The sequence below is a fragment of the Colletotrichum fioriniae genome (assembly GCF_027942845.1).
Source record: "Colletotrichum fioriniae strain IMI 355084 chromosome Unknown scaffold_9, whole genome shotgun sequence".
In the NCBI taxonomy this organism is placed as follows: domain Eukaryota; kingdom Fungi; phylum Ascomycota; class Sordariomycetes; order Glomerellales; family Glomerellaceae; genus Colletotrichum; species Colletotrichum fioriniae.
Window position 1 is genome coordinate 1713641 of NW_027076845.1, and position 24464 is coordinate 1738104.

General features: G+C 54.4%; 5 protein-coding genes across 5 annotated transcripts; 4 read left to right on the plus strand and 1 right to left on the minus strand.

Annotated features, from left to right (window-relative positions):
- Positions 1 to 1772: 1772 nt before the first annotated feature.
- cdc42 (GTPase Cdc42) lies at positions 1773 to 2997 on the plus strand (the record flags this gene model as incomplete). The annotated part of the gene is made up of 3 exons (XM_065758160.1): positions 1773 to 1792; positions 2111 to 2230; positions 2457 to 2997. 3 exons carry the CDS (start codon positions 1773 to 1775, stop codon positions 2995 to 2997), a joined length of 681 nt encoding a protein of 226 aa, XP_065613302.1.
- Positions 2998 to 6161: 3164 nt separating this feature from the next.
- On the plus strand, positions 6162 to 7706 carry N0V96_007907 (uncharacterized protein; the record flags this gene model as incomplete). The annotated part of the gene is made up of 4 exons (XM_065758161.1): positions 6162 to 6290; positions 6498 to 6585; positions 6690 to 7019; positions 7147 to 7706. 4 exons carry the CDS (start codon positions 6162 to 6164, stop codon positions 7704 to 7706), a joined length of 1107 nt encoding a protein of 368 aa, XP_065613303.1.
- A 1438-nt stretch (positions 7707 to 9144) lies between these two features.
- On the plus strand, positions 9145 to 10973 carry N0V96_007908 (uncharacterized protein; the record flags this gene model as incomplete). Its single annotated transcript, XM_053194297.1, has 2 exons — positions 9145 to 10769; positions 10847 to 10973. The coding sequence occupies 2 exons, from the start codon at positions 9145 to 9147 to the stop codon at positions 10971 to 10973; spliced, it is 1752 nt and encodes a 583-aa protein (XP_053048147.1).
- Positions 10974 to 19422: 8449 nt separating this feature from the next.
- On the plus strand, positions 19423 to 21816 carry N0V96_007909 (uncharacterized protein; the record flags this gene model as incomplete). Its single annotated transcript, XM_053194298.2, has 1 exon — positions 19423 to 21816. The coding sequence occupies one exon, from the start codon at positions 19423 to 19425 to the stop codon at positions 21814 to 21816; it is 2394 nt and encodes a 797-aa protein (XP_053048148.1).
- Positions 21817 to 22812: 996 nt separating this feature from the next.
- N0V96_007910 (uncharacterized protein) lies at positions 22813 to 24318 on the minus strand (the record flags this gene model as incomplete). Its single annotated transcript, XM_053194299.2, has 1 exon — positions 22813 to 24318. One exon carries the CDS (start codon positions 24316 to 24318, stop codon positions 22813 to 22815), a length of 1506 nt encoding a protein of 501 aa, XP_053048149.2.
- Positions 24319 to 24464: the final 146 nt, after the last annotated feature.

Genomic DNA, 24464 nt, shown 5'->3' on the forward strand with positions numbered 1-24464 from the left:
TTTTCATGGCCCTGTCACTCATTGGGGGCTTGCTGCCCTCGTGAGGCATTCCGAATTGCCTTGGACAGTGATTATTTTGTGAGGATGGTTCTCTACGAGGTATCTGTAAAGCACCTTGGGGTCTACGTCTATGCTGAGAATCTGGGAAATCTACTAACAAAGCAGACAGGAAGGGACGGTTCTTGTATATGCTGCAGCTGGATCCCTTTGCACTTCCAGTTGCCCTGTGCTGGCTGGCTGTACTTTTTGCCCAAGTTCTTGCTGTCAACTGCCATAGATGATGGACGTCTTTGTTCGTCCTTCCATTCATTAAGCCTAAAGGAGACGGTACTTTAGATTAGCTACTTGTGGGTGTCGTTGTCGCCGGATAGATAGTTGACCGAAGCAACCCAGGGCAGATGTTGTCTTGAGTTTCCTTGTATTCAAATCAAGGACGACAACATGAAAGGTGTACATGATACTTATCCAGTGTCTTCATTTTGAGAGCGTCAAGACATACAATACCTCAGCGTACAACACATAGCTTGCCACGCGCGCCTCATACAGCTCTTTCGGACTTGTCTGTCTCTGCACCTTGCCTGACTTACGTGTGGTGTGTGCAAGGTTCTCTTCCTGCAGCCTCCCATTGCCTTGCCTCGCCTTGCCTTGACACTGACACCAACTGACACTCGTCAATTCCACCCGTCTTTTGACTCAACCTACCTTCAGGTACCTAAATCCTTCTTCTTTTCTTGTTCTCCCCTCGCTCTCCTCTCACCCAGCTGCTCGCCTCATTTGACGGAAAAAAGAAAGAAAAAAAAAACAGGAGGTTCAAAGATTCAAAACCCCTAACGCAAGGCCAAGTTTGCTACTACCTTACCCGACCCCATCCTCCCCCTTCTATTCCCAGGTTCAGTCTGAGGTTCAGTCTGGTAGTCTGCTGAGGTGTCCCACTTTCCCGCGTGTGTTCTGCCGCTGGTGCACCACTGCAGCGTGTGTCGAGACCACCGCCGACGCCATCGCTACCCTGCTAAGATAAAAAATAAAAAATAAAAAAAACCCCGACGACATCTCACTTGTGACCTCCCAGACCGTACCTACCTACTCCGTAAGATGGACGTCCTTGACCTTGCGGCTTTGACTTAGTTGGGTCCCGTCCCGTCGTCGCCTCCTTCTCTCACTCGCTCCTTCCCTACCTTGGCTCCGTTATCCTCGCCTTACTCTTCCATTTACCTTGCTGTGTGTCCCTCGCCGTCACCTCGTCACCTCAGGTTGTCCCTTGCCTCGCTCTCGTCCTTCACCTCCTTACCACCACCTACCTTACTGCACCGAAGACAGAAAAAAAGAAGAAAAAAACCATCACACCGGCTCCCGACCCAATCCACGTCTTTTCTTCCCCTTCGTCGCCGCCCCCCCATTTCGACCTCGACCCCGTTCTCCGTCTCCACTACCCACCTCATCTTTCCGCCCTGCAGCAACGGCAACCACCACTGCCACTGCTCCTAGTCTCCTCCATACCTTGCTCCGTACCGATACTACTACTATTACCACTACCACTGCCACTACCACCACACTTTACCTACCACCCGACTCGACTCCTCTTGCCCGCTGCCACTCTAACCCCCAACTACCTGCGCCTGGAAATCACACCCGACTCCGACCCCGACCTCGACAAGACAAGACACTCGACACGACACGACGCGCCGCGCGATAAGGGAGAGACTGAGAGACCGGTCTTAATTTTTCTTTCCACAGGTCTCTGTTCCTGCACAGGAACATCATTGATCTAGACAATGGTCGTCGCTACTATCAAGTGCGTACATTTTGAGCCTCTTTTCGCTAGGCTTCATTTTCTCACTTTTCCCCCCTTCCCGACATTTGACAACTGACGGCTTGTCGTCGCCCTTTCCACTGTTCCGCCTGCCTGCTGCTGCCCTGTCTGCATCGTCGCTGTTGCTGTCGGATTCCACTGCTCCCTGTTGCTGGGGGCTTGGAGAAGGCCTTCCCTTCACCGTTGCCAATCCTGACTTGAACTTGACGATCGGCAAATGGGCAGCCATCAAAGCGCGCATGTCACTAGCCACTTTTGTTTGCAACAAAACTGACTCTCTCTCTCTCTCTCCTCTTCTAGGTGTGTTGTCGTCGGTGACGGTGCGGTCGGAAAGACATGCCTTCTCATCAGCTACACGACGAACAAGTTTCCCTCCGAATACGTTCCGACCGTCTTCGACAACTATGCCGTCACTGTTATGTGAGTTCTCTTCTGCAACACCTCCAAAGCAATCCAAGATCGGGTTCCACAAAGCATCGGCAAAAAGGTCTTCTCAAGAGATGGTCAAAGGGCGGATGAGTCAACGAATGGATGAATTAAAAACAATGGGGATTCGGGGGGAGAAGAAAAGATATCGAAAGAGACAAGAAGTTGCTGGACTTTTTGGCAGGCCGTTTCGCTAATGGTGGATTTTTCTCTTACGCAGGATCGGTGACGAGCCTTACACACTGGGACTGTTCGATACCGCCGGTCAGGAAGATTACGACAGACTCCGCCCCCTTTCGTATCCCCAGACCGACGTCTTCCTCGTCTGCTTCAGCGTCACATCACCCGCCTCCTTCGAGAACGTCCGCGAGAAGTGGTTCCCCGAGGTACATCACCACTGCCCCGGCGTCCCTTGCCTTATCGTCGGCACCCAGGTCGATCTGCGCGAGGACCCCAGCGTCCGCGAGAAGCTTTCTAAGCAGAAGATGTCTCCGGTACGGAAAGAGGACGGCGAGCGAATGGCGAAGGATTTGGGTGCGGTCAAGTACGTCGAGTGCAGTGCTCTGACGCAGTACAAGCTGAAGGACGTCTTCGACGAGGTATGCATTCTCCCGTTGGATCTGCTGTTTTACTCTCCCCCCTCCTACACCTGCCTCTATCGCAGTCCTAGATCTGATACTGACATACCACCCCAGGCAATTGTTGCGGCTCTGGAGCCTCCTGCCCCGAAGAAGAAGTCACACAAGTGTCTTGTGCTTTGATCGTGGGACCCCTTGGCGCATGGGTCTTGCTTTCCTCCCGCCATGCCCACCCAGTTCTGGCTCTGGCGGTGAGTGGAAAGGTCGAGAACCAGGCTTGGACATTTTCTCTTGCCATCCAGATGCGCGCGCAAACGGTTCTGGGTTTCCATCTTTGAACGGCATTTTGGACCTTTTTTTTGGACCTATTTTTTGCAGCGCGCATGGCATTGGACACGCTTAGGTCTTGATCAGCCACAGCTATGGACCGATCAGGAACGGTCATTCCTCGCGAATTAATGGATTGGACTTCCTGGTTCAGCGACAACGTGGGTTTGGATTGGATCATCTGGCCGCGGCGGTCCGGGCTTCTAGGCACATCTTGGTTGGAGACTGCGAGGAGGACGAATGGGCAAGTTGACGGGCTGTGTTTCCCCCCCTTCCATATTCTGTTCACAAATTCCCAAAGTTCTCCCCCATATCATTACCCTCTTACTAAATCCAGCCCCTCATCCCTCTCGCATCCCCAATACGCCTTGCCGTGGCCCGGATCTTGGTGGTCTTTCTTGCTTCTTTCTACATTTAGGGATGGGTAAATTCATCACGCAGGCAGGAATATTTCGATAGGACAGTTTGGCGATTGGAGTGCACTTTAAATCGATGGTCTTTTTTTCTTCGCGCTGAACCCCCAAAGTGTCTGTACGCGCACGACCTTCATCTACAGCCACAGCCCGCGCGGAGCGAGCACCGATCAACTGGAGGGCATGACCCCGTGGGGATCACCACCCACTGACTATTGATGTTTAACATGCGTGGGCGGAACAGAGCCTCCAACATCGGATCGACAAGGCGAGTCATTCCCACTTGCTGCCCGTCTCCGTACACGCCATCCGTTCACCCACGTCTTTTCTCTTCAGCACGTTGTGGGGGGAAAAGAAGAGGCGTGGCAAGCAAGGCACGTATGTTGGAAGCCGCAAGTAATGGACGGTGGGCAGTAGCTTTTCGTTCCAAAAGCATGCTCAACTATGGTGCTAGCGAGCTAGCCAACGTTCGTTCCGTCTGCCCAGGACTCTCATATGGGATGCCTGACGTTGCCAATCCTATCGTTGGAATGTTCTTTATTGTCCAGCTGCGCCCTCTTTAAACTCTACTTGACTTTTTTATTTTCCACTGCGCGAAATGGCTAGCGCAAAGGCCACCAACGACCCCTCACTCTTAGTGGCCGCGCCTGCCTATCTGTCGGATTGAGCGTGTGCCCGCCCAACCTTTTGGGCAACAGTCCTTGGAGGTGTCTGGGTTTAAAGAAGACGGGTTTGGGGGGGATGACTAGGTGGTGGTAGAGAGGGGGAGGATCGAGGGTGGAGAGGGAACCGCATAAAAGAATGACGTCGCAGCCTCAGCGTACCGTCGTCCATCCGATGGAATCGGTCATCAATGCGAGACAGATGCGGTTAAGGAAACTTGAACAGTGTACCGTCATGTCTTCCCTCCCCCCAATGGGTTTTGCGGCGTTGGTATGGTGTTCAAAACGCTTACGCCCCAGGGACTCCCGGGCCTTTCTCTCTCTCTACGTGTGGGGATTTACTATCGTTTTGTCTAAGTGCCTTTTTTCTTTCTTTCAAGAGAGATGGAACGGCTGATGGATTGGCGTAGACAGTGAGACGGGAGATAGAGACAGAGAGAGAGGGTAGAAGGAGGCGTTGTTGTCTTACCCGCCCCCGAAGCCACACGCACGCGCAGACACCATTCCCCTTTCCAAGGTCTCGTTGCAAGTTGCGACCTTGCTTTACCTACTTACTTACCTGTGGTGCCGCGTATCTACCTAGCCTAGGTAGCGTGACGGAGGCCATGTTCGAGACGCGTTGCGAACGCCACGAGGGCGTTCATGGGGTTTCCCTGGGGAATCTGGAGAATTTGGGGCGGGGAGGGCAGAGGGTATTAAAGTACTCAAGTAATGGAGGTAGACAAAGGGGTTCCAGAGGAACAATAGAAGATCCGGATGTGGTTCAGGATTCGAGGGATCTGAGGAGTTTGTTGCTCGGGGGCAGAGTCGCTTTTGTATGTGAGGTATGGTATTAGGTTCTCTGAGCGTACGGTTCAGGGACCTTCTGCAGCCCCCCCTTCCATCTCCACCTCATTCACGGACCACAACTTTGGATGCTGAAGATGATGGAATAAACGGGCACCTAACATCGCACTTTTGCGATTGGACGTTTTTCACACTCTCTCTCTCTCTCGGGGGTGTGTCCACCCATCCAGCGTGCCCATCTGTAACGGGGGACCCCACCTCCCGGGAGGAGATCGGATACTGTATAGTTACATATCCGGGCTCATGATCCCCACCGCGCGCCGGCGGCCAGGAACGCAGCACCACCGACCCCCGCATTGCCCGCCATACTACGCAGTGCGGTCTACCTTTACCTTACTACTGGCATCCTGGAGAGAGCCCGGCGCGCCGCATCCAAGCATTTTAGTCTAATGCATTCGTTGACAATTTATTTCCTCACTCAGTCTACACTACCGGCATCGGCGGGGCTCTTCGCACTCTTTTCGGACGATAGATACCCGTTATCGACTGGTCGAGGAAAGCTCTCAACCCCCACACATGGTAGACCTTCCCCGCCGGACGTTCTCCGCTGAGTGAATGAATGGCACGAATGACACAAGTCATACTTGCCTTAATCCCGGATTTCCTGGTGATAGTCCGGATCTGATACTATGTCCCACCGTGTACGTAAAGTAAGCTCATAACTTTGAGGGGCTCAAGTAAGGAAAATGTCGGCATATGCAATGCCCATTGGCCAATTATGAGGGAGCAATAGGCGGGCATCATTGCACCTTGAAGATCCATTATCCCTCGAATACACGTGGAGCGAGTTGTCGGTCTAGCCATCCAATTCGAATTGGACAACCACAAAGGGCCCGCGCCGGGCCGGTCGAGGTGTGTGACCCGTTCTGAACGCTTCCGGTCCCCGATATACCTTGGCCCGGTTTCCTCATTTTTCTTCTTAAAGAGTTGCTTTTTTTCCTTTCTGATAGACTTCTCCGAAATCGAGGATTCTCTCATTCTTGCTTTCTCATCGCAACCTGATAACCCCCTCTCACGAACGTTTGTACTTTGTGATTGTTGCAACGACTCGGTGCAGGAAACATCACAAGGGAAACAGAACAACATCGACCTAACCGTCATGAAGTTGACGTCTCTCCTGCTAGGCTGCTCGTCAGCCCTGCTGGCCGCCGCGTGCGGCAACCACGGCGATGACAAGGAGTGGACCAAGGCTGAGCTGGATGAGTTGGAGGCCAAGTGGGGTTTCGAGGTACGTCGGATGGATGTCTACACAAGCCATTGACTTGCTGCTTGGTGACGAGATGAGATGAGATGAGGGAATGGAGGCTAACTTGATACTTGATTAGTGGGGTTAGTAACAGTCACTGGAGAGCGAATGGGGTATGAGAAGAGAATGTTGGAGGCTCACGAGGTCGATTTAGGATTCACGGGCATCGGCTCTTTCGCTCATCTTAAGCATGTCAAATGCCTGACAACGCCGTCCGAGTTGTACGATATCGCCATCATCGGCGCGCCGTTCGACACGGCTGTAAGCTATAGGCCAGGTGAGCAGGAAACACCCCCCATACTTTCACACCGCAACGGCACATCTCAGCAACCTCACAACGACTGCCATTTGCCAATACTGACAAAAAATCCAACCAAAAAGGCGCCCGCTTCGGCCCCCGCGCTATCCGCCAGGCCTCGAGCAGACAGACGTCGTTCCGCGGCTTCAACCCGCGCGCTAGCATCAACCCGTACGCCAACTGGGCCACGATCCTCGACTGCGGCGACATACCCGTCACGCCCATGGACAACGTCGTCGCCGTGGAGCAGATGTCGGCCGCCTTCAAGGAGCTGGGTCAGCGCAGGCCCGTGTCGAGCTCGCTGAGCAGGCCGAAGCTCATCACCCTCGGCGGCGATCACAGTCTCGCGCTCCCTGCGCTGAGGGCGCTTAGGGAGGCGTACGGGGCGCCGCTGAGGGTGTTGCATTTTGATGGTGAGTTTTGTGTCCCCTCGAGTGGTAAAAGGTGGGGAGTAGTAGCGACAAGAATACGACGGGGAAAAAGTTCACGCAAAACACTCTGAGAGAGAGTGGCACAGCTGACATATATTACGAACGGCAGCCCACCTAGACACCTGGCACCCAGCAAAGTACCCATCCTACTGGACCGCAACGCAATTCAACCACGGCTCCATGTTCTGGATGGCCGGCAACGAAGGCCTCCTCTCCAACGCCTCAAGCCAGCCCTCGGTCCACGCGGGCCTGCGCACCCGCCTCTCTGGCACCGACTTCACCGACCACGACGACGACACGGCGCAGAACTGGGTGCGCATCGCCGCCGATGATATCGACGAGATTGGCACCGCGGGTATCGTAAAGTCCATCATGGAGACGCTGGGCACCGAAGATCCCGTGTACCTGTCCATCGATATCGACGTGCTGGACCCGGCGTTCGCGCCTGGTACGGGCACGCCTGAGCCCGGTGGCTGGACGACGCGCGAGCTGATTCGGATTCTGAGAGGGATCGAGGGGTTGAACCTGGTCGGCGCTGATGTTGTGGAGGTGAGCCCTGCGTATCAGAATGCTGGGGAGGAGACGGCGTTGGCGGCGGCGCAGGTTGTGTATGAGGTTCTCAGCTCGATGGTGAAGAAGGGGCTTGAGGGGATGGGAAAAGAGGGGTAAGGCTGCTGCTGCTGTTGTTGATGATGAGAAGGATGAGTTGTGAGCTGGTTGATTCGGATGAGATGGAGTTTGGCATTTGAAAAGGGGGGTGAGAAGGGGGGTTCGTTCGCTGGTAAGATCCAGAACGCAGGTCTCTGGATGCCAGAAAGACAAGTGGAAGAAGCAGGAGGACTTGGTGGACTCTGGCATATTCACCGGAACGGCATAAGCTTGAGTTGGGCATTATGGACGTCTATCAAACGCTGGGTTTCTTGGGGCGAGTTGTCACGCCAGTCATCTTTATACGAAGAATGACAAGAATGAATACATGAAATAGACAATAATCATTGACGATACACCATATGAGATAGCACCAACTAGGACACCCCCGAGTGATTCTTGCTCCGCAAGTATATCTCAATAGGTGCATTGTGAAGCTTCCCAATATCAAGATTCCCCTTTCCCGAATCTCATCCACAGCCTAAGGTAATGACCCTCGACTTATAACAGTTGCGGGCAATTTAGAGCTCTCATCACAAATAATGTACCGTACGCAGTACCTTAGTATAGTATACCGTTCATTCTACACCCTCTACCCTTGAACCAAACAACAAGACTTTATCTAGTTCACTGTTTCCAGCATTCTCACCGCCACCCCAAGGTAAGTACGCAAACCGCCTCACCGTCGCTTTGTCCTTCAGATGCCCGAGTCAAGGGGGGGAGGGACCCAGCAGATGTAAGGTAGATACGGATACGCACCCGCCTATCTTCGGAACCCAACCTCAGCAAATGCCAAAACGGGCGGGCGCTCATAAAAGAAAGAGGGCCCCCATAAGGTAAGGTCCGAGCTCCCTTATCTCTGAGCAATTACAACGCTCAATTGGGAATTGGGAAGGGTAATGTCTTTTCGAACAGCACCTCAGGTCCCGGTGCCCCTCCACCGCCGGGCGCCGGGCGGTGATCTCAGGGAGCAAAGGTAATAAGGGGGTAGGTGTAATTGCACTGTAACAAACCCCAGACACTGGAAGCCAGCAGAGGTGACTCACAGCTTCGAGCAACATGTCAGGTCAGGTTCGGATAGTCTGTGTTAAATAAAAAAGGGCTCTGCCTTTGACTGAGCCCAATTGCAAGACTTTTGCCTGTAATACCAATTCCTGATTATTTTCTCTCTCTCCCTCTCCCAACTGTTGTTGCCTTTGCGGTTGCAAGTGACTCACGCAGCACAGTCACAAAAAAAAAAAAGATACCCGACGCTGTACATCAGACCAGGTCACCCTCTCCCCTCACCCCTCCGTCCCTCCCACCAACTCAATCCGAATAATTTACCCCGCCATCCAGAAACCATTCCAAAAATTTCCCAAAACTTCGACTGTACACAAACAACCGGCTTTTGAGTCAACAGTCGACGGACGTAACTCTTTCCTCTCTCTACACGTCACAAAACCCCCGACCACAAACCATGGCCGCCCCTCAGGAGTTGGCCGAACGTCCCAAGACGGAGGACAAGGTCTACATCGACACCGACGCCGGCGCCGACGAGCCCTCGACCCAGGGTACCGAGTCCTCCCCCTTCAAGTCCCTCGCCGCCGCGTACATCGCCAACAACGAGTCCGTCATATCGCGCCAGTTCCTCACCCGCGCCTCTAAGACGGGCGACGACGAGGCCGCCCGCCTCGAGTGGAAGGAGCCCGCAAAGAGCGCCGTGAAAAAGGCCCAGTCCGCCCTCGACGCCCACCGCAAGAAGCTCGTTAAGCAGGCTCAGATCGAGGCCAAGGAGGAGGAGCAGAAGAAGGCCCGCCAGCAGGCTCTCGAGGCTGCCAAGCAGATCGTCATCAAGGAGGACGAGTCCCTTCCCGAGGCGAAGCGCATCACCATCGCCGACAAAACCGTCGTGCTGGGCGAGGGCGATAAGAAGGGCGACCGCGTCAAGATTGCCGGCCGCATTCACAGGCTGCGCGCCCAGAAGCAGGCCACCTTCATCACCCTCGTCGACGGCTACGGACACCTCCAGTGCGTGCTCCAGGCCGGCGACCTCACAAAGACGTACGACGCCCTCACCTTTGCCCAGGGAACCTCCCTCTGGGTCTACGGCGAGCTCAAGAAGGTCCCCGAGGGCCAGACGGCCCCGGACAACCGTGAACTCCACGTCGACTACTACAAGGTCATTGGCACGTCGCCTACGGACGAGGATGCCATCACCAACAAGGTCTCGCTGCTGCAGAACCAGTGGGACTCCCAGATGCTGGACAACCGCCACCTGGTTCTCCGCGGCGACAACGCCTCCGCCATCATGAAGATCCGCGCCGCCGTCGAGTGGGCCTTCACCAAGACCTACAAGGACCTCAAGATCACAAAGGTCTCTCCCCCGGCTCTGGTCCAGACCCAGGTCGAGGGCGGTTCCACGCTCTTCTCCGTCCCCTACTACGACGAAGCTGCCTACCTCACCCAGTCCTCCCAGCTTTACCTCGAGACCGTCCTCCCCAGCTTGGGAAGCGTCTACTGCATCGAAAAGTCCTTCCGTGCCGAGCGCAGCTTGACCCGCAGACACTTGTCCGAGTACACCCACGTCGAGGCGGAGCTCGACTTCATCGAGTTCCCCGACCTGCTCGCCCATCTCGAGGAGGTCATGTGCCGCGTCATCGACAACGTCCTCGCCGACGAGGAGATCGCCGCCTACGTCAAGGAGCTCAACCCCGACTTCAAGAAGCCCGTCCGCCCCTTCTTGCGCATGAAGTACACCGACGCCATTGACTGGCTCAACGCCCAAGACCCCCCTATCCTCAACGAAGACGGCGAGACTCACAAGTTTGGCGACGACATTGCCGAGGCTGCCGAGCGCAGGATGACCGATATCATCAACAAGCCCATCTTCCTCACCCACTTCCCTACCGAGATCAAGGCATTCTACATGAAGAAGGACCCCAACGACCCGCGCGTCACCGAGAGCGTCGACTGCTTGATGCCCGGCGTCGGAGAGATTGTAGGTGGATCTATGAGAATGGAGGGCTACGACGAGCTCCTCGCCGCCTACGACAGAGAGGGAATCCCGTCAAAGGACTACTACTGGTACACTGACCAGAGAAAGTGAGTTTTTAGATCTCGGAGCTATTTTATGAATCTCAAAAAAAAAAAGGAGGATTTTGCTGACAACATTGCTTTAGGTACGGCACCTCTCCCCACGGCGGCTACGGTCTCGGCCTCGAGCGTTTCCTGGCCTGGTTGGCCAACCAGCACACCGTCCGCACGACATGCTTGTACCCCCGCTACATGGGACGTTGCAAGCCTTAGAGAAATGACCAGTGTGTGCGGTCCGGTGTTGAGAGGAAGAAAGACATAGATACGAGCAAGAAGAAGAGGAATGAGATAGGGAAAGAAAGGGAAAACATGAAGCCCGGCGTGCTTTGGAAAAAGCACTGCGGCAGAGGCATGAGCGAGATCAATCAGGGTTTCGAAGTGGGGGCTTTGCAAATGGTTTTTTGACAGCGGTTTGCTGCAAAAGGGTAACCAGAGACGATATCGGTGGGCTTAGATAGGAGTTTAACGGAATATCACAACCACAACCTCCATCGGAGCGCTGAACTCCAGTGAGAAAGAGAACAAAAATGATTGAGCTATCCGGCATGGGGATTCAAGCAAGCGAGCAGAGATTGTGACCAGATGGTTTGGGAGTCTCGCAATGGTGTAGGAAGGCAGTCAGTCACCTCGGCTATGTGTGTTGCTTTGCGTTTATTCTCGGCCGGTCATCGGACGTTCCAATACCCAGCAAATCGCGTCCTCTGGCCGACGACGACAGCATAGCCTTTTCTCCTCCAGGGATCCATGCCCTCCGCGAGGTGAGAGCACGAAGAAGCAGCTGTCAAAGTCGAAGCCAAAGTCGTGAGACACAGCGCGCCTAGATCGAACCTAACGTGAACTGCCGGTAGGAAGTGTCAGAGACGAACTCTCCTTCTCCCTTTTCCTCCCTTCATCTAATGTTTGATGGTGTGCAAGAGTCTTGAATCATTGCCAGACCGAGGCCCCGGCTCCGAATGGGATGGTGCGCGCCGCAATGGTCGACAATTGGCCTCGTGAGACTCCATGATCCGTGTTCGTCGTGCGCGTAGGCGGGCTGTTGTGTCCGATCATGGTCAAAGAGCCTTCGCAGCTCGTGCTTGCTCGGCCGATCTTGCGTTTGAAGCCACCACACATCAGACCTCCTTCTAGAAGGTCTCGATGCTCTCCCATCTCAAAAGGAATGTGGGCGGCCGACGAGTACAGGCTGTCTGTATTCAGACCATGTCTGTGCAAACAGGGTCGTGCTGGGAGCTGAGCGTTGACCATGAGTGAAGAGAGGTGTGAGTGGCCCAATGAGACATTGTGATAACCTCGCGTATCTCTCAACCCATCTGTCCTGCATCAGAGGTCCTAGAGCTTGAACATTCAAGAAAACATCTTATACTTTCTGGAATGTCTGACGCCCGAATATCGAACCCGACCCAGAGGTGATGAGGCCCAAAGCGGTGGCTCAACCGTCGTGCATGGAAACATCAATCTACCATTGCATTCGCATACAAACACGCGCAGATCGCATCTCTGGCGATCGCCCCAAGTTGTGTGTTAAGGTGACGGCCAGCAACATCAACAGGTAAGGGAAGACTATATAATCGAGCACGTAGATACTTACTGAACAGTATCTCAGTCAGGTCTTGTAAGCAATAGGCGACCAGGCGCCGTCGGTTGAAACTCTGGCTTGTGGTTGTCAGTATTGGTTGGCTCTGTAGACATGACTAGTTGGTCGAGAAAGGAGGCCTGCAGCGTAGTATTCAGAGAGGCTAATTGCGAAGCTTAAACCTCAAGCCTTGCAGACACCACAGCAATAGTCGCTGCTGACGGAGAGCTTCTTGGGCGCATGCCGGACTAAAGCACCAATCAGCTCGACGCTGCTGAATATTGAATAATGATGGCCATATTCTTGACTCGAGGCCAGTCATAAAGCCAGCCCTGTCCTAATTTTCCAAAGACGAGGCGCGTATCCGGTGCAAAGTAGTGTGTTTTCGGGAGAATGTAGATCAGGGAATCGTCGACACTCCACAGGATACAGGTAAGATAGACAGTTGTGTGGTCTGTTGATGATCCGATGTCAGAATTAATTGGATCAGGAATGACTTGATGCAAGGCGGATCTAACGCGGCGCTGCGGATCCTGCTTGTAGTTGGTTGCCGGCTCAAACTTCCCTCTAGGGGACATGACCGTTGTGCTCGGGTTTCTGGACCGGCGGCAGTGAACTGCCTTGGTGCCATGCAGGACGAATACACGTCGCGGCTACGTAAGGCACACCCATGAGCGACAGACCTTTCTTACTCACTTCTGTCTTCTTTTCCTTTGCAGGCGGTCGGCGAAGCGTGGAACGTAAGCGCATTTAAGAAGTGCGAGGGAGCATCGATAAAAGTTGTGTGTGTACCGTCGACAGAGTTCACTGAATGGCTCAGGGAGACTACAACGATACAGATGAAAAAAGTTGGTTTATGGTTCGGGCTGATCCCGAGGGCAAGGTTTGCAGCCATGATGACTTGTGGGCGAGGTAGGTCAAAGATAAAACGCTTCAGGTAGCGGTGAGCTCGGAAGTCTTTCGAACGGTCAGAGATGGCGATCGTGTGCCGTTGTCGCCAGCTAAAGTATGCAGTGCTCAACTGCCCCTTGGCAATGCTTGGTGCCAAGCAGTTTCGAGGTTTGTGTCCGTATCTCGCTTTCAAACTTGGCTCTGCCTTTTGTTTCTCTCGTTGCCAGTCCAGGCCAGGCTGGCCTCGGATGGCAGACACAATCGAAAAGCTGAGCCACAAGGGACAGGGCCAGGCCGATTGACAGGTTTGAAGTCGCGAGCTTCTAACCCGTACTCCGTACTTGATTGTCCTAAAGCTTCTGTGACAGTCTGGGGTTATTTTCGACGAACCTAGGCTCCCTGCAGCAGTGTTTCATCCGAATAGCTGGAGAGAGGTGGAGGTTAGGGGGTTCGATATGGGAACACGGATGCAGCAACCACAATTGCAAGGAGTAAAAGCGGCTGCAAGGTTAAAGGAGGAGGCTATTCCGACGACAAAGCTGCTGGCGATCCGTATTCTTGTGCACCATTGTATCATATTAGAAGTGTCCGTTCAGGGTATTCGTAAGGGCCGATGAATGCTGTTCCTTGCATAGTGCAAAGCCACTAGCTTACACCTGTGCAAGGTACAGCGAAAAGTGTCCGTAGTTGGAGGCTCTACTTTAGTCTGCGAAACCCGTCGTACCGTGGGGAAGCAGGCTCAGCGTGTGATTAGTAGACTGTATCCATAGTGTACCTATCGAGCAATGCTGGGTCTGGCACGGCGACGACTTTTGGCAATATGTAGCGTGGAGTCGGATAATGCTGTGCGAGCCTCGTAAGAAATGGAGAACCGAGAGCGTGATGGGCAAGGCGAACGTCCAAGAGTGTGGTGGATGAGATTGAGATGCAGCTGATGCAATTTCAATTCTTCATCAGAGTCGATGCAAGACAGGGCCTATGGGGGCGCGGCTTGGGCGAAGGAGGGGACACTTGCAATATGGGGAATCCGAACGAGCGAAAGAACGAACGACAGCTGGACAGCATGCCGGGCTGCCGGGCAGCTGCATGCCTGACGCTCCAGACTTCGCATACTGCCAGATCCGCGTCTTGTAACAAGTACCTTTTTCCGGAGTCAGAAAGCAGAACGTTGTATCAGCTGATGAGCACCATAGTCGGTATATCTGAAGGCAACTATCTGTGGCCATGATGAATGAGATACCAACTGCCGTCTGTCAATAATGAGAGGAGTCTTAGAGGGCAAGAGAGTGAAGAACGGCCACCTTTCTGTTGCATTATAACATTGGGGTACGAAGTCTGCCCAACTCGTAGCGAAGTGCAAAGCAGCGAGGCTACGAATACATGCTCGCGCTGCGTAAGTAGGTAGTGTACAGGTACCTGCTAACGATGACCCCAGCAACGGAAAGCGAAGAAAAGGGGTGGAGCGACGTGAGCCTGCCTGCCAGAGGCTGTGAACTGTGAACTGTGAACAGTGAGCTCTGGCAAGTTTGGGTGTTGCGATGTTCTGGATGCTGTTGCTGGCAAAGGCGGCTTTCAGTTCCATGATCCATCGGCTTGGGGTGGAGGGAGAGAGCAAGATGAACCCTTGGAGGCTTGGAGGATGGATCGGGGAGGCTGTTCAGAAGAAGATAGACCAAGCCAGAATGGGTGGTGCCTTCCCCTGGCTATGCTTGTCGGCCAGGTGGGAGGCAAGGGGAAGGGTAGGGATGGGAGGCTGGAAGGGGCCAGGTGGAGGGGGATAGGAAGGTTCGTGTTTCCAGGGGGGCCACCCGCACAGAGTGAGGAGCTTCACGGCAATGTACCGTCAAAGTAGCGTGCCAATGTGCCATGTCGAGTGCGGTGTGGTGTCTTCGGTTAGGCCAGGGGAAAGAGAGTATGTACCTTGCAGGCTTGCCATGTAGTATGAGCAGGGGTCGGGAATCTGCGCGAAAGAAGGGCCCCTCATATAGTTGGAATGCAATATCCGCATCTTGGCTGTGCAATAGCACAAAATCTCCGTCCAGATCGGAAGCTCACGGTATTATGTATCCCAGGACAGTACGACGTACGGATATACTGATACCATGGGGAATGGAATCGACTCTATTCAAAGCAAAGTTCCGCGGAATGCCCCTTTGTTTGCTCAGATCCCAAACCAAAAGCCTACGGCCGGAGCTCCAGCCAACGTCACTCTGCTCCAGGCCAGTTATCGGCTCGAACGTTTAACACAAGGCTCTGGTTGCGTCCTGTCTTCGACTCCGAGCATCGAAAATGGGGGATCAGACCGAGGGGCAATCCGAGGGATGGGGTGCCAAAAAAGGGACCAAACAGGGGGAGATGAAAGCTGCTCATGTGGATAAGCAAGACTAAGAAATCGAGGCGTGGCATGGCTGGTGACAACGGACGGGTGGGCGGAGAACGGGTGTACGCAGTATGGAGATGTATCCGGACTGGCACTTGGCTAATCTGTGAATGAGAAGAAGTGCTGATGGCCAGATGGGAAAGGCTGGTGATTATCCGTGTTGTGTGAATGAATGTTCAGTGCTGTCCCATCTTCAGCGCTCGCAATATCAACTTGATCGGCCAAGACGAGACTGGCACGGCACCCCGTACCAGTCATAGCTGAGTTGATATAACTCTGTCTCTCTCCAAGAGGATGAACCAGCGAGCGAGCGAGCGAATGGGAGAGTGAGCATGTTTCGTTCGTTGGTTCCCTTGAGCCTTGGCCATCACCAAGCGGTATCGTAGGAACCTACCGGTACCTTACTGTGAAAGGGAAGGCTAAGGTAGGTGGGAGCCCCCGTTTCTCCGTTCATGATTCGACAAGTTGGACCGGCGGCATTGGCGTACGCCAAAATACCACGGTGACGGTCGATGCTCGAGTCTCGTGGTTGTGGCTGGCCCTACCCGCCGCAGCTGGCTAAAATTGACGGCGGCTGCAGCTACCAATGTCTGGCACCTCACGATTCTCGATTAGTTTCTGGTTCATCGAGACAAGTCAGGCACACCGCGTAAGTCGATAAGTAGGTATGTAGTTACCTACGGACACAGAGTCAGACATTGGAGTTGGTGAGTCTGATTTGGTCCACCTGAGAGCCTTTGTACCTACCTCACCTTGTACCAAGATACTACCACTGATGAAGGTATCCGTAAACCTTTCAAGGTGGTGTTTGCTACAGTGGTCTACAACGCAGACCTGTATACGGATAGGTAGACCCCAATAAGGATGAAGGTGGTTGACTGCCTGCCAGTCGTTCCAGACTTGACAGTTGATAGCATCAGTTCGACGATTGCCGCCTTGAAGATCGGAGGGTACCTGAGGGAAATGGGGCGAGCTGCGGCTATTCTGACTTCTCCAGAGTCGACTTTGCTTGCTTGCCATCTTGCCTTATGCAGTGTATATGCCATGTACGGATGTACCTTGCCAGGGGCTCTATAATTGTGCAGATCGGCCTGCTCAGCCAGGAACATGCTGTGAGCAGTACGTACCGACAGTCCGCGATGAGTTCGTTTCCTTAGCTGGTCCCATCTTCTCCTCTAGGTGGAAGACTCGCACTGGACACGGACAGCGGACAGACAGGACACAATTCACTGCAAGCTCATCCTCGTCCCTCACTGCACTGTCAGTGTTGTGAGGTCAGGTAAGGTATGGAGAGGTATCTGTACCACGAGAAGGTACCTTGAGCTAAGATGACTCGTCTTATTGGCCCCCGTATCGCAACATGTGCCCCCCCTTTTTTGCTCTTTCCCCTAAAATGCAACCGTGCATAGCGCCCAGAAGGGGCCATCACGCCGTTGAAAGTATCTTTGATATACAATTTCCAGAGCGAGGTACACGAGAGAAGAAGGGGGCCGTCTTATGCACATGGGGAAGGGCCCGTTGGCATGGGAAATGTCACTTGGCAAATGCTCTATAGGTATTGGCCTGGAAATGAAGAGACTAGACACAGAAGTCGGGCGGTCCGGCAAGCCGTTCATCGATCATCAGGGCACCTCTTTAGGGCTTGTGGTCCTGCTGTCTAACCGTCAGGTATAGGTAGGCCAAAGGGACGTCAGTTGTCCGTTGTCCAGGGCAAAGATACCACGGACCGACAGTGTCAGGTTCCTGTCATGGGGGAACTCGTGATGGGTGGGCGGATGGACCAGATGCTGCTCAGAGCCAAAGCCGAGCCAACGAAAGAGCAATGCAAGAGAGGAAGGAGAAGACGCAAGCAGAGCAGGCTCGGAGGAGACCAGACCGGACCAGAGCAGAGCCAAGTCATCCATGTTGTACCAGCAGAACCGTGCAGTGGGTGAATGGGAGAGAAAGGAAGCAAAGATACATGGCAACATGGGGCGTTGAATCATAGCACACTTCACAAAGCACTGAGTACCTTTCGCCTCTGGGCTCTGGGTGCCCTGCGCAGCTCTCCTCTTTCATCATGTTTTCTTCTCTTTGGCCCAGAGCCAGTCTCTTCGACGACAGCCTCGGCCATTGATGGTCAGGGTGAAAGATCAAGGGCTATCAATCAAACAGCCTGTCACTTATTCTGCCATTCCACCCCCCTCTCTGTTGCAACTGTCAGCTGTCGTTAGGTCTTTTGAACCCTCAGAACAGAGATCAGCACCCATCACCCATCACCAGTACTCCGTACCTTAGCAGTTGGAAAGACAGCAGAAGCAGACCGAGACAGAGACTGGCCTTGTCCTTGTCCATGATCCAACCCATCCCCCCCGGGCTCGTAGTTCTTAGTCTCTCTGGCTTCTCTCTGATCTGAATCTCTCTCTCCTCTGGTGACTGGTGGGCTCTCGTGCTGTGGGTTCTCCTGCCGTAATCCCTGGCCCGTCTCATTAAACTTAGCGCAGCCAATTCTACTTTCGACCCTTTTGGGTAATCTACCGCCTACACGAACCCCCCGTCCACTCTCTCCTGGTCTCCCATAGTCCACCACTCGCCCTCCTGCTACCCTTACCTCTCCTCCCGTACCTCACATATGGAGTAGGTACCTCACGTACCTTACCTTACGCTGTACTGTGGTCCGTACCTTACCTACTCCTCCTCACTCCGCTTTCCCGCCTTTGCTCACCTTTTTTTTTTTTTTTTTTTTTCTCCTTCCATCCCTTCCACCTTGCGCGTGTGTGCGTACTCCTCTCTCTCTCTCTCACGCTCTCTCACTCTCGCTTCCTTGAGCTTTTCTATCCTTCTTTCTTCTCTCCTTCTACTGGCTCTTCCCTGCTCCTATTCTTGTTACCTAACCTTACTTGTCTCCCTCCTATTCCTACCTCCACCCTTAGACTTCTACCCCCCCTAACCTAACCTCACCTCTTTCTCCTCTTCACCCTCCCGTCTCCATCACCTATACCTCCCTTCTACATCCTCTTCCTCCTCTTCACCTCCTCCCTCCGACCGCCTTCATCCTTATTCTTACATCTTCTATTCTTCACCCTTTCGGCTATTTCGCTCGTCGCCGCCGTCGACTCACTGGCCTATGCGATCGTTACCGCTGCTGTTGTGTTGATCGACACTTCACCTTGGCTCCTACATTCGTTGCCCGTATATCCTTCGTCCATAATTATTTGACCTTCACCCGGTCTGCCTGCGAGGAGTGATCAGTCTCAGCGCCTATCTCAACACCGATCCGATCCGAATCCTCGACGCTCGCTGACCGCCTGCAAATTGTTGCTTCAACCTACTTGCTCTACGACTTGCTTCAGGCCAACATTGCTCCGACCCCGACAAACTCACTCGGAATACTTTGCACCACATTGCTTTCTACAGCAACAACGGAGATACTGAGGCTTCTAGTCGCAATCTGACGCCGCTGCCTCAATCTTGCCGCCACCTGATCAGGTTTTGTTGCTTCGATCCATATAATTCACAAACTTCGACTTTGGCACCAGGCACCCTTTCGCCACACACTTCACCAAACGGCCCGTTGATAGTTTGGTTTAACCAAGCTAGCACCACCAGTCTCGCTCCACCCTTTGTCTTGCACTCTGACATCGTTGGCCTGCCCCTTGGACGGATTTTGAGACATACCCAATCACACGTTGAAAACTACGGTATTCCTCGGATATCGTAGCATTCCAACGCGCCAATCTTCGATTCTTCGTGCCTGCTAAGGGCACGTCTAATCTTTCAAAACGGCGATTCTATCTCAAATCGGTCGGGACAGCCTTGTCCCTCCGCATCTACTCGGGATGCAGGAAATTCAAGGACCCGTCGGCCAAGGCGGCCCCAGTGCTCCTGGGAACCGCTTCGGTCACGCCTCCAAGCCTTCCAACAGCGAAACTGGCTTCTCTCACGGAGCTTTCACTTCCAACATCTCTGGCTTCGCTGACAGACACCCTCGTCGTGGAAACATTCCCACCATCAACACTCAGCCCCTGAACCAGCTCCAGCATCAGCATCAGCACCAGCACCAGGCGCCCCCTTCCGCCGCCGACATGGCCACTCCTGGCACCGCTTTCGACATGCAGTTTACGCCTCTTCTTCCCTCCCAGCTATTGCTCGGAAGCCCCTTCCAGCCTGGAACCCCCGCGGCCTTCGCTAGCCCTCAGTTCCAGAACCTGCAGAGCTTCCAGCAAGCCCAGCACCAGAGCCAGCAGCAGCAGCAGCACAATGGCCTGCAGAGCCCTGTTCAGCAGAACATGTCTCCTCAGCAGTACCAGGCCATGGTTTCTCCTTCGACCTACGGCGCTCCTCAGTTCTTCCAGCCTCAGTCTCCCACCGGTGGAAGCTTCAACAACATGCAGATTCCCATGCAGCCCAGCTCTCCCGTTTCAATGGGCCCTGGTATGGTCACTGGTACCAGCCGCACCGTCTACCTCGGCAACATTCCTCCCGACACTTCAGCTGAGGAGATTCTGGGTCACGTTCGTAGCGGGCAAATTGAGTCCGTCCGTCTTCTGCCCGATAAGAACTGTGCCTTCATCTCTTTCCTCGACGCCAGCTCCGCAACCCACTTCCACTCTGATGCCATCTTGAAAAAGCTCTGCATCAAGGGTCAGGACATCAAGGTCGGCTGGGGCAAGCCTTCGCAGGTTCCCACCTCTGTGGCCCTGGCTGTTCAGCAGTCTGGTGCTTCCCGTAACGTGTACTTGGGTAACTTGCCGGAGGATATTGCCGAGGAGGAGCTTCGTGAGGACCTTGGAAAGTTCGGTGCTATTGACACGGTCAAAATTGTTCGTGAGAAGAGCATTGCCTTCATTCACTTCCTGTCCATTGCCAATGCGATCAAGGCTGTTTCCCAGCTTCCTCAGGAGCCAAAGTGGCAGGCTCCTCGTCGCGTCTACTATGGCAAGGACCGTTGCGCCTACGTTTCAAAGACTCAGCAGCAGAACGCTGCTCAATACCTGGGTATCGCGCCTGGCTATGCGCACATGCTTACTGGTGCAGACCGCGACGTGATCTCCAATGCACTGGCTCAACAATCTGTTGCGGCAGCTGCTGTCGCGACGACCGCCGGTGGTATCAACAACCTCGGAAACCGCACCATCTACCTGGGCAACATCCACCCCGAGACGACCATTGAGGAGATTTGCAACGTTGTGCGCGGAGGTCTTCTACACCACATCCGTTACATCCCTGACAAGCACATCTGCTTCGTTACCTTCATCGATCCCACGGCCGCGGCGTCTTTCTACGCTCTGAGCAACCTTCAGGGCTTGATGATCCACAACCGTAGGCTCAAGATTGGCTGGGGCAAGCACTCTGGTGCTTTGCCGCCTGCCATCGCCCTCGCTGTCAGCGGAGGAGCTTCTCGCAACGTCTACATTGGTAACCTCGATGAGACCTGGACTGAGGAGCGACTGAGACAGGACTTCTCGGAATTCGGCGAGATCGAGCTGGTCAACACTCTGAGAGAGAAGAGCTGCGCCTTTGTCAACTTTACCAACATTGCCAACGCTATCAAGGCTATCGAGGCCATCCGCAGCAAGGACGAGTACAAGAAGTTCAAGGTTAACTTCGGCAAGGATCGCTGCGGAAACGCACCCCGTCAGCTCCAGCAACAGGCGCAGTCTCCTCGTACCGATGGTGTTTCGTCGCCGCCGCCCAATGGTTCCCAGAACTCTGGTTCTCCCACCAACGGCAACACCCCCCAGCAGTCAGCGACGATGTTTGGTTCAAACAACCATCCCCTTACGATGTACCTGAACCACGTCTCTCAGCAAGCGCAACATCAACAACATCAGCAGCACCAGCAACTTGCTGTTCAGCAACAGGCTTTGTTCGGCACAGCCCAGTCATCACCTAGTGAGCTATCCATCGACATGCAATCCCAGGGTCCCATCTCTGGGCACCAGCAGTCGGCCAGCATCTCAAACGGATATCCTCAGAGTGCCTCCGGTCCCGGACCCACTACCATTGGTGGTCTTCTGGCTCCTGGCAACGGTCGCGGCCAACACAACCGTGCCGTCAGCTTGCCTGCTTTGAACCCCGGTTTCGAGAACGGCGGCGTCCCTTCGGGCCACGATGGCGAGCAACGTCGTGGACACCAGTACCAGGCTAGCTTCGGCGGCATGGGCGCTGGCTACGGTCTTGCCATTCAAGGTGGCCTGAACGGCTGGGTCGAAGAGGAGGTTGCCAACTAGAGGTACCCAACCTATCACAGCGTCCTTCTCAGCGCTCTTCTCAACCCCTGCACATGATGCAAAAGGAACATAGCGTAAAGATTGGTTAATTGTTGTAATTGCATCTGACGTCTTCTCACTTCATCCTTGATTCTTGATTCTATTTTCATTTTTTGTCTCTTCTCATCTATAATTTCATCGCCGGTTTGGCAAAGTGGTCAGGGGCTGTTTTCTCGATCCCAGAGCTCGGGGGAGACTTACCACACAAAATTTTGGCACCACCTCTTTCATGCATATGATTGTGGTCGAACATAGCAGCAGATACCAGATTATGATCTGCCTGGAACACGGCAGTCACGATCTGTCGCCAATGTGGAACGGAAATGAGAGGGGGCTGGCTCAGGTCTGGGGAGGGAGACAAAGGATATAGCAGAAGGAGGCGATGCTGGCTTCATGGGCCAGCATCAATCACTTGTATGTCTATTAGAGCGCACTTCAGGAAAAGCATGGATTCCCTGGACAAATGCAAGCGAATCTCTGTTTGCAAACTTTGTTTCCTCTTCAAAGTGAACTGTGTACCGAGTATATGGACTATGCAAGGGTAAGTCGATCGATGAGTAGTTGGCCCGTATCTTTTCTTAGCAAGCAGGCATCCCGCCCGCAGTAGTATTTTGCTTCGAGGCCGGGTTTCGAATGTTTCCTCTTGATACTTTTCTGCCTTTCGGAAAGACGAAAATAACTAGAGTGGTAAACGGCTGGACTCAACGCAGTATTCTTGATATCTTTTGAGCGCTAGTAGCTAAGCACCTCCTCCATTTTCGTCCTTTATAGTTATACACATAGTATTCATCAAGTTAAAAAGCAACAAACTTTTTGGTGGCCCTCTCGTTTTTATCTATCAGGCTTCTTTTTTTGTCGTGGCTCACCTTTTCCGTGGCCGGGTATCTAATACTGTCATCAAAATCATGTTGCAAATTGCTGGGTCTTCTTCATTTGTCTGCTTCCCGCCTCCCCCTATCAGACGATGTTTCCTAGCGCAGGGTCGACAAACTGGGAAAAGTCCTCGTCGATGAGCGCGCGCATGGCTGCTTCTTCCTCCTGCCACGTCTGCGGCGGCGTGCCAAAGTCGTCGGCGGCACCGATCCAGAAGTCGTCGTTCGGCCCACCTGGGTCGCCGCCTACAAAGTCTGTGACGCCGGGGATGATGCCGTATAGGGGTAGTTCCGGCATCTCGCGGTTGCCGTCAAAGGGCGCGAGGTCGGCTTCGCCGTTGGGGTTGCCTGCTGCGAAGCTGGCGAGGGCTGCGTCGATGTCCATCTGCGGGTCACCGTCGCCGGCGGCCCCCACCGGTGGAGGATGGTCCTCGAGATGGACTTGGAGGTCGTGGTGGCGGATGAAGCGGGCGCCGCAGCCGGGTATTGTGCAGAGGATCGTGCGCTTGGTGCCGGCGAGATCGTCAATGATGTTGGGTGGCTTCTGGTTCGGCACCGGACGTTCCAAACCCAGGTGGACATAGCGGATGTGGTCCTCGAGGTTGGCCTTTGTGACGAAGCCTCCGCCGCAGCCCTGGTCGTTGGACCAGGTCTCCAGGTCAGGGGAGCCTGCGACGTCGACCTCGCCGCAGACGAAGCGGAATCCTTCGTGCGCGGTGCGGATGTGGACGGTGAGATTGTGTTTCTTTGTGAACTTCTTGTCGCAGCCCTCCCACGTGCAGGGGACCGTCTTGCGGGCGTCGACGGGGATGCCCGAGTGGCGCATCTCGACGTGCCTCTCCAGCTCCCACTGCCCGGTGCACTTGTACTCGCAGAAGATGCAGTTGAGGTGTTCCTTACGAATGTGTGCCTGGAGCAGCGAGATGGACGTGAAGCCGACCTTTGTCTCGCCGTCGCCGCCGCCGCATTCTTCGCACCAGAACTGCGGTTCGCTGTGGTCGCGCTTGGTGTGGTTCCGGAGAGCCCCCTGGGAGTCGAAGCCGGCGCCGCAGCCGGGTGCCGTGCACGGGTATGCGTGCGTGCCCAGGTGTTCCGACCGGATGTGTCGCTGGAGGGTGTTGTGCTTGCGGAAGCTCTGGGCGCACGGCGGGAAGTCGCGGCACCGGAAGCGCTCCTGGCCTGCGTGGACGTCCTGGTGACGGCGCAGTCTCGTCGCCGTCAGGAAGGACTTGCCGCAGTCTTCGTGGGTGCAGACGTAGGCCCGCTCCTGGGTGTGGGAGCCCTTGACGTGCTGGCGGAGGTGCTTCTCCTCGCGGTAGTCTTTGTCGCAGCCGGGGTAGGTGCACTTGAACGGTCGGTCATCCGTGTGGGAACGGAGGTGGGCGGCCAGGCGGGCGGGCCGGTTGAACGTCTTGTCGCAGTCTGGATACGTGCATGGGATGGTCTTGAGATCTGAGGGGAATTTGCGGGATCGAGTGGTGACGGAGGTCTGGCCTGTCATGACAGATTCCACCTCGGCGTCGGCGGTCGAGCCGGAATTGCTGGCAGTATCATCGTAGTCGTCGTCGTCGCTGGCAGCTTTCCCTCCCATCCTGTTAGCCAAATCGCACCAGTTGTAGTTCGACAGCGGGCTCACCAACCGGTGTCTTCCAGCGCCGCTACCTTGGATCTTTTCAGATCCGGGGAGGCTTCCGCCTCTTGGACCTTCCGTTTCGTCATGAGGAGAGATTGAGATCG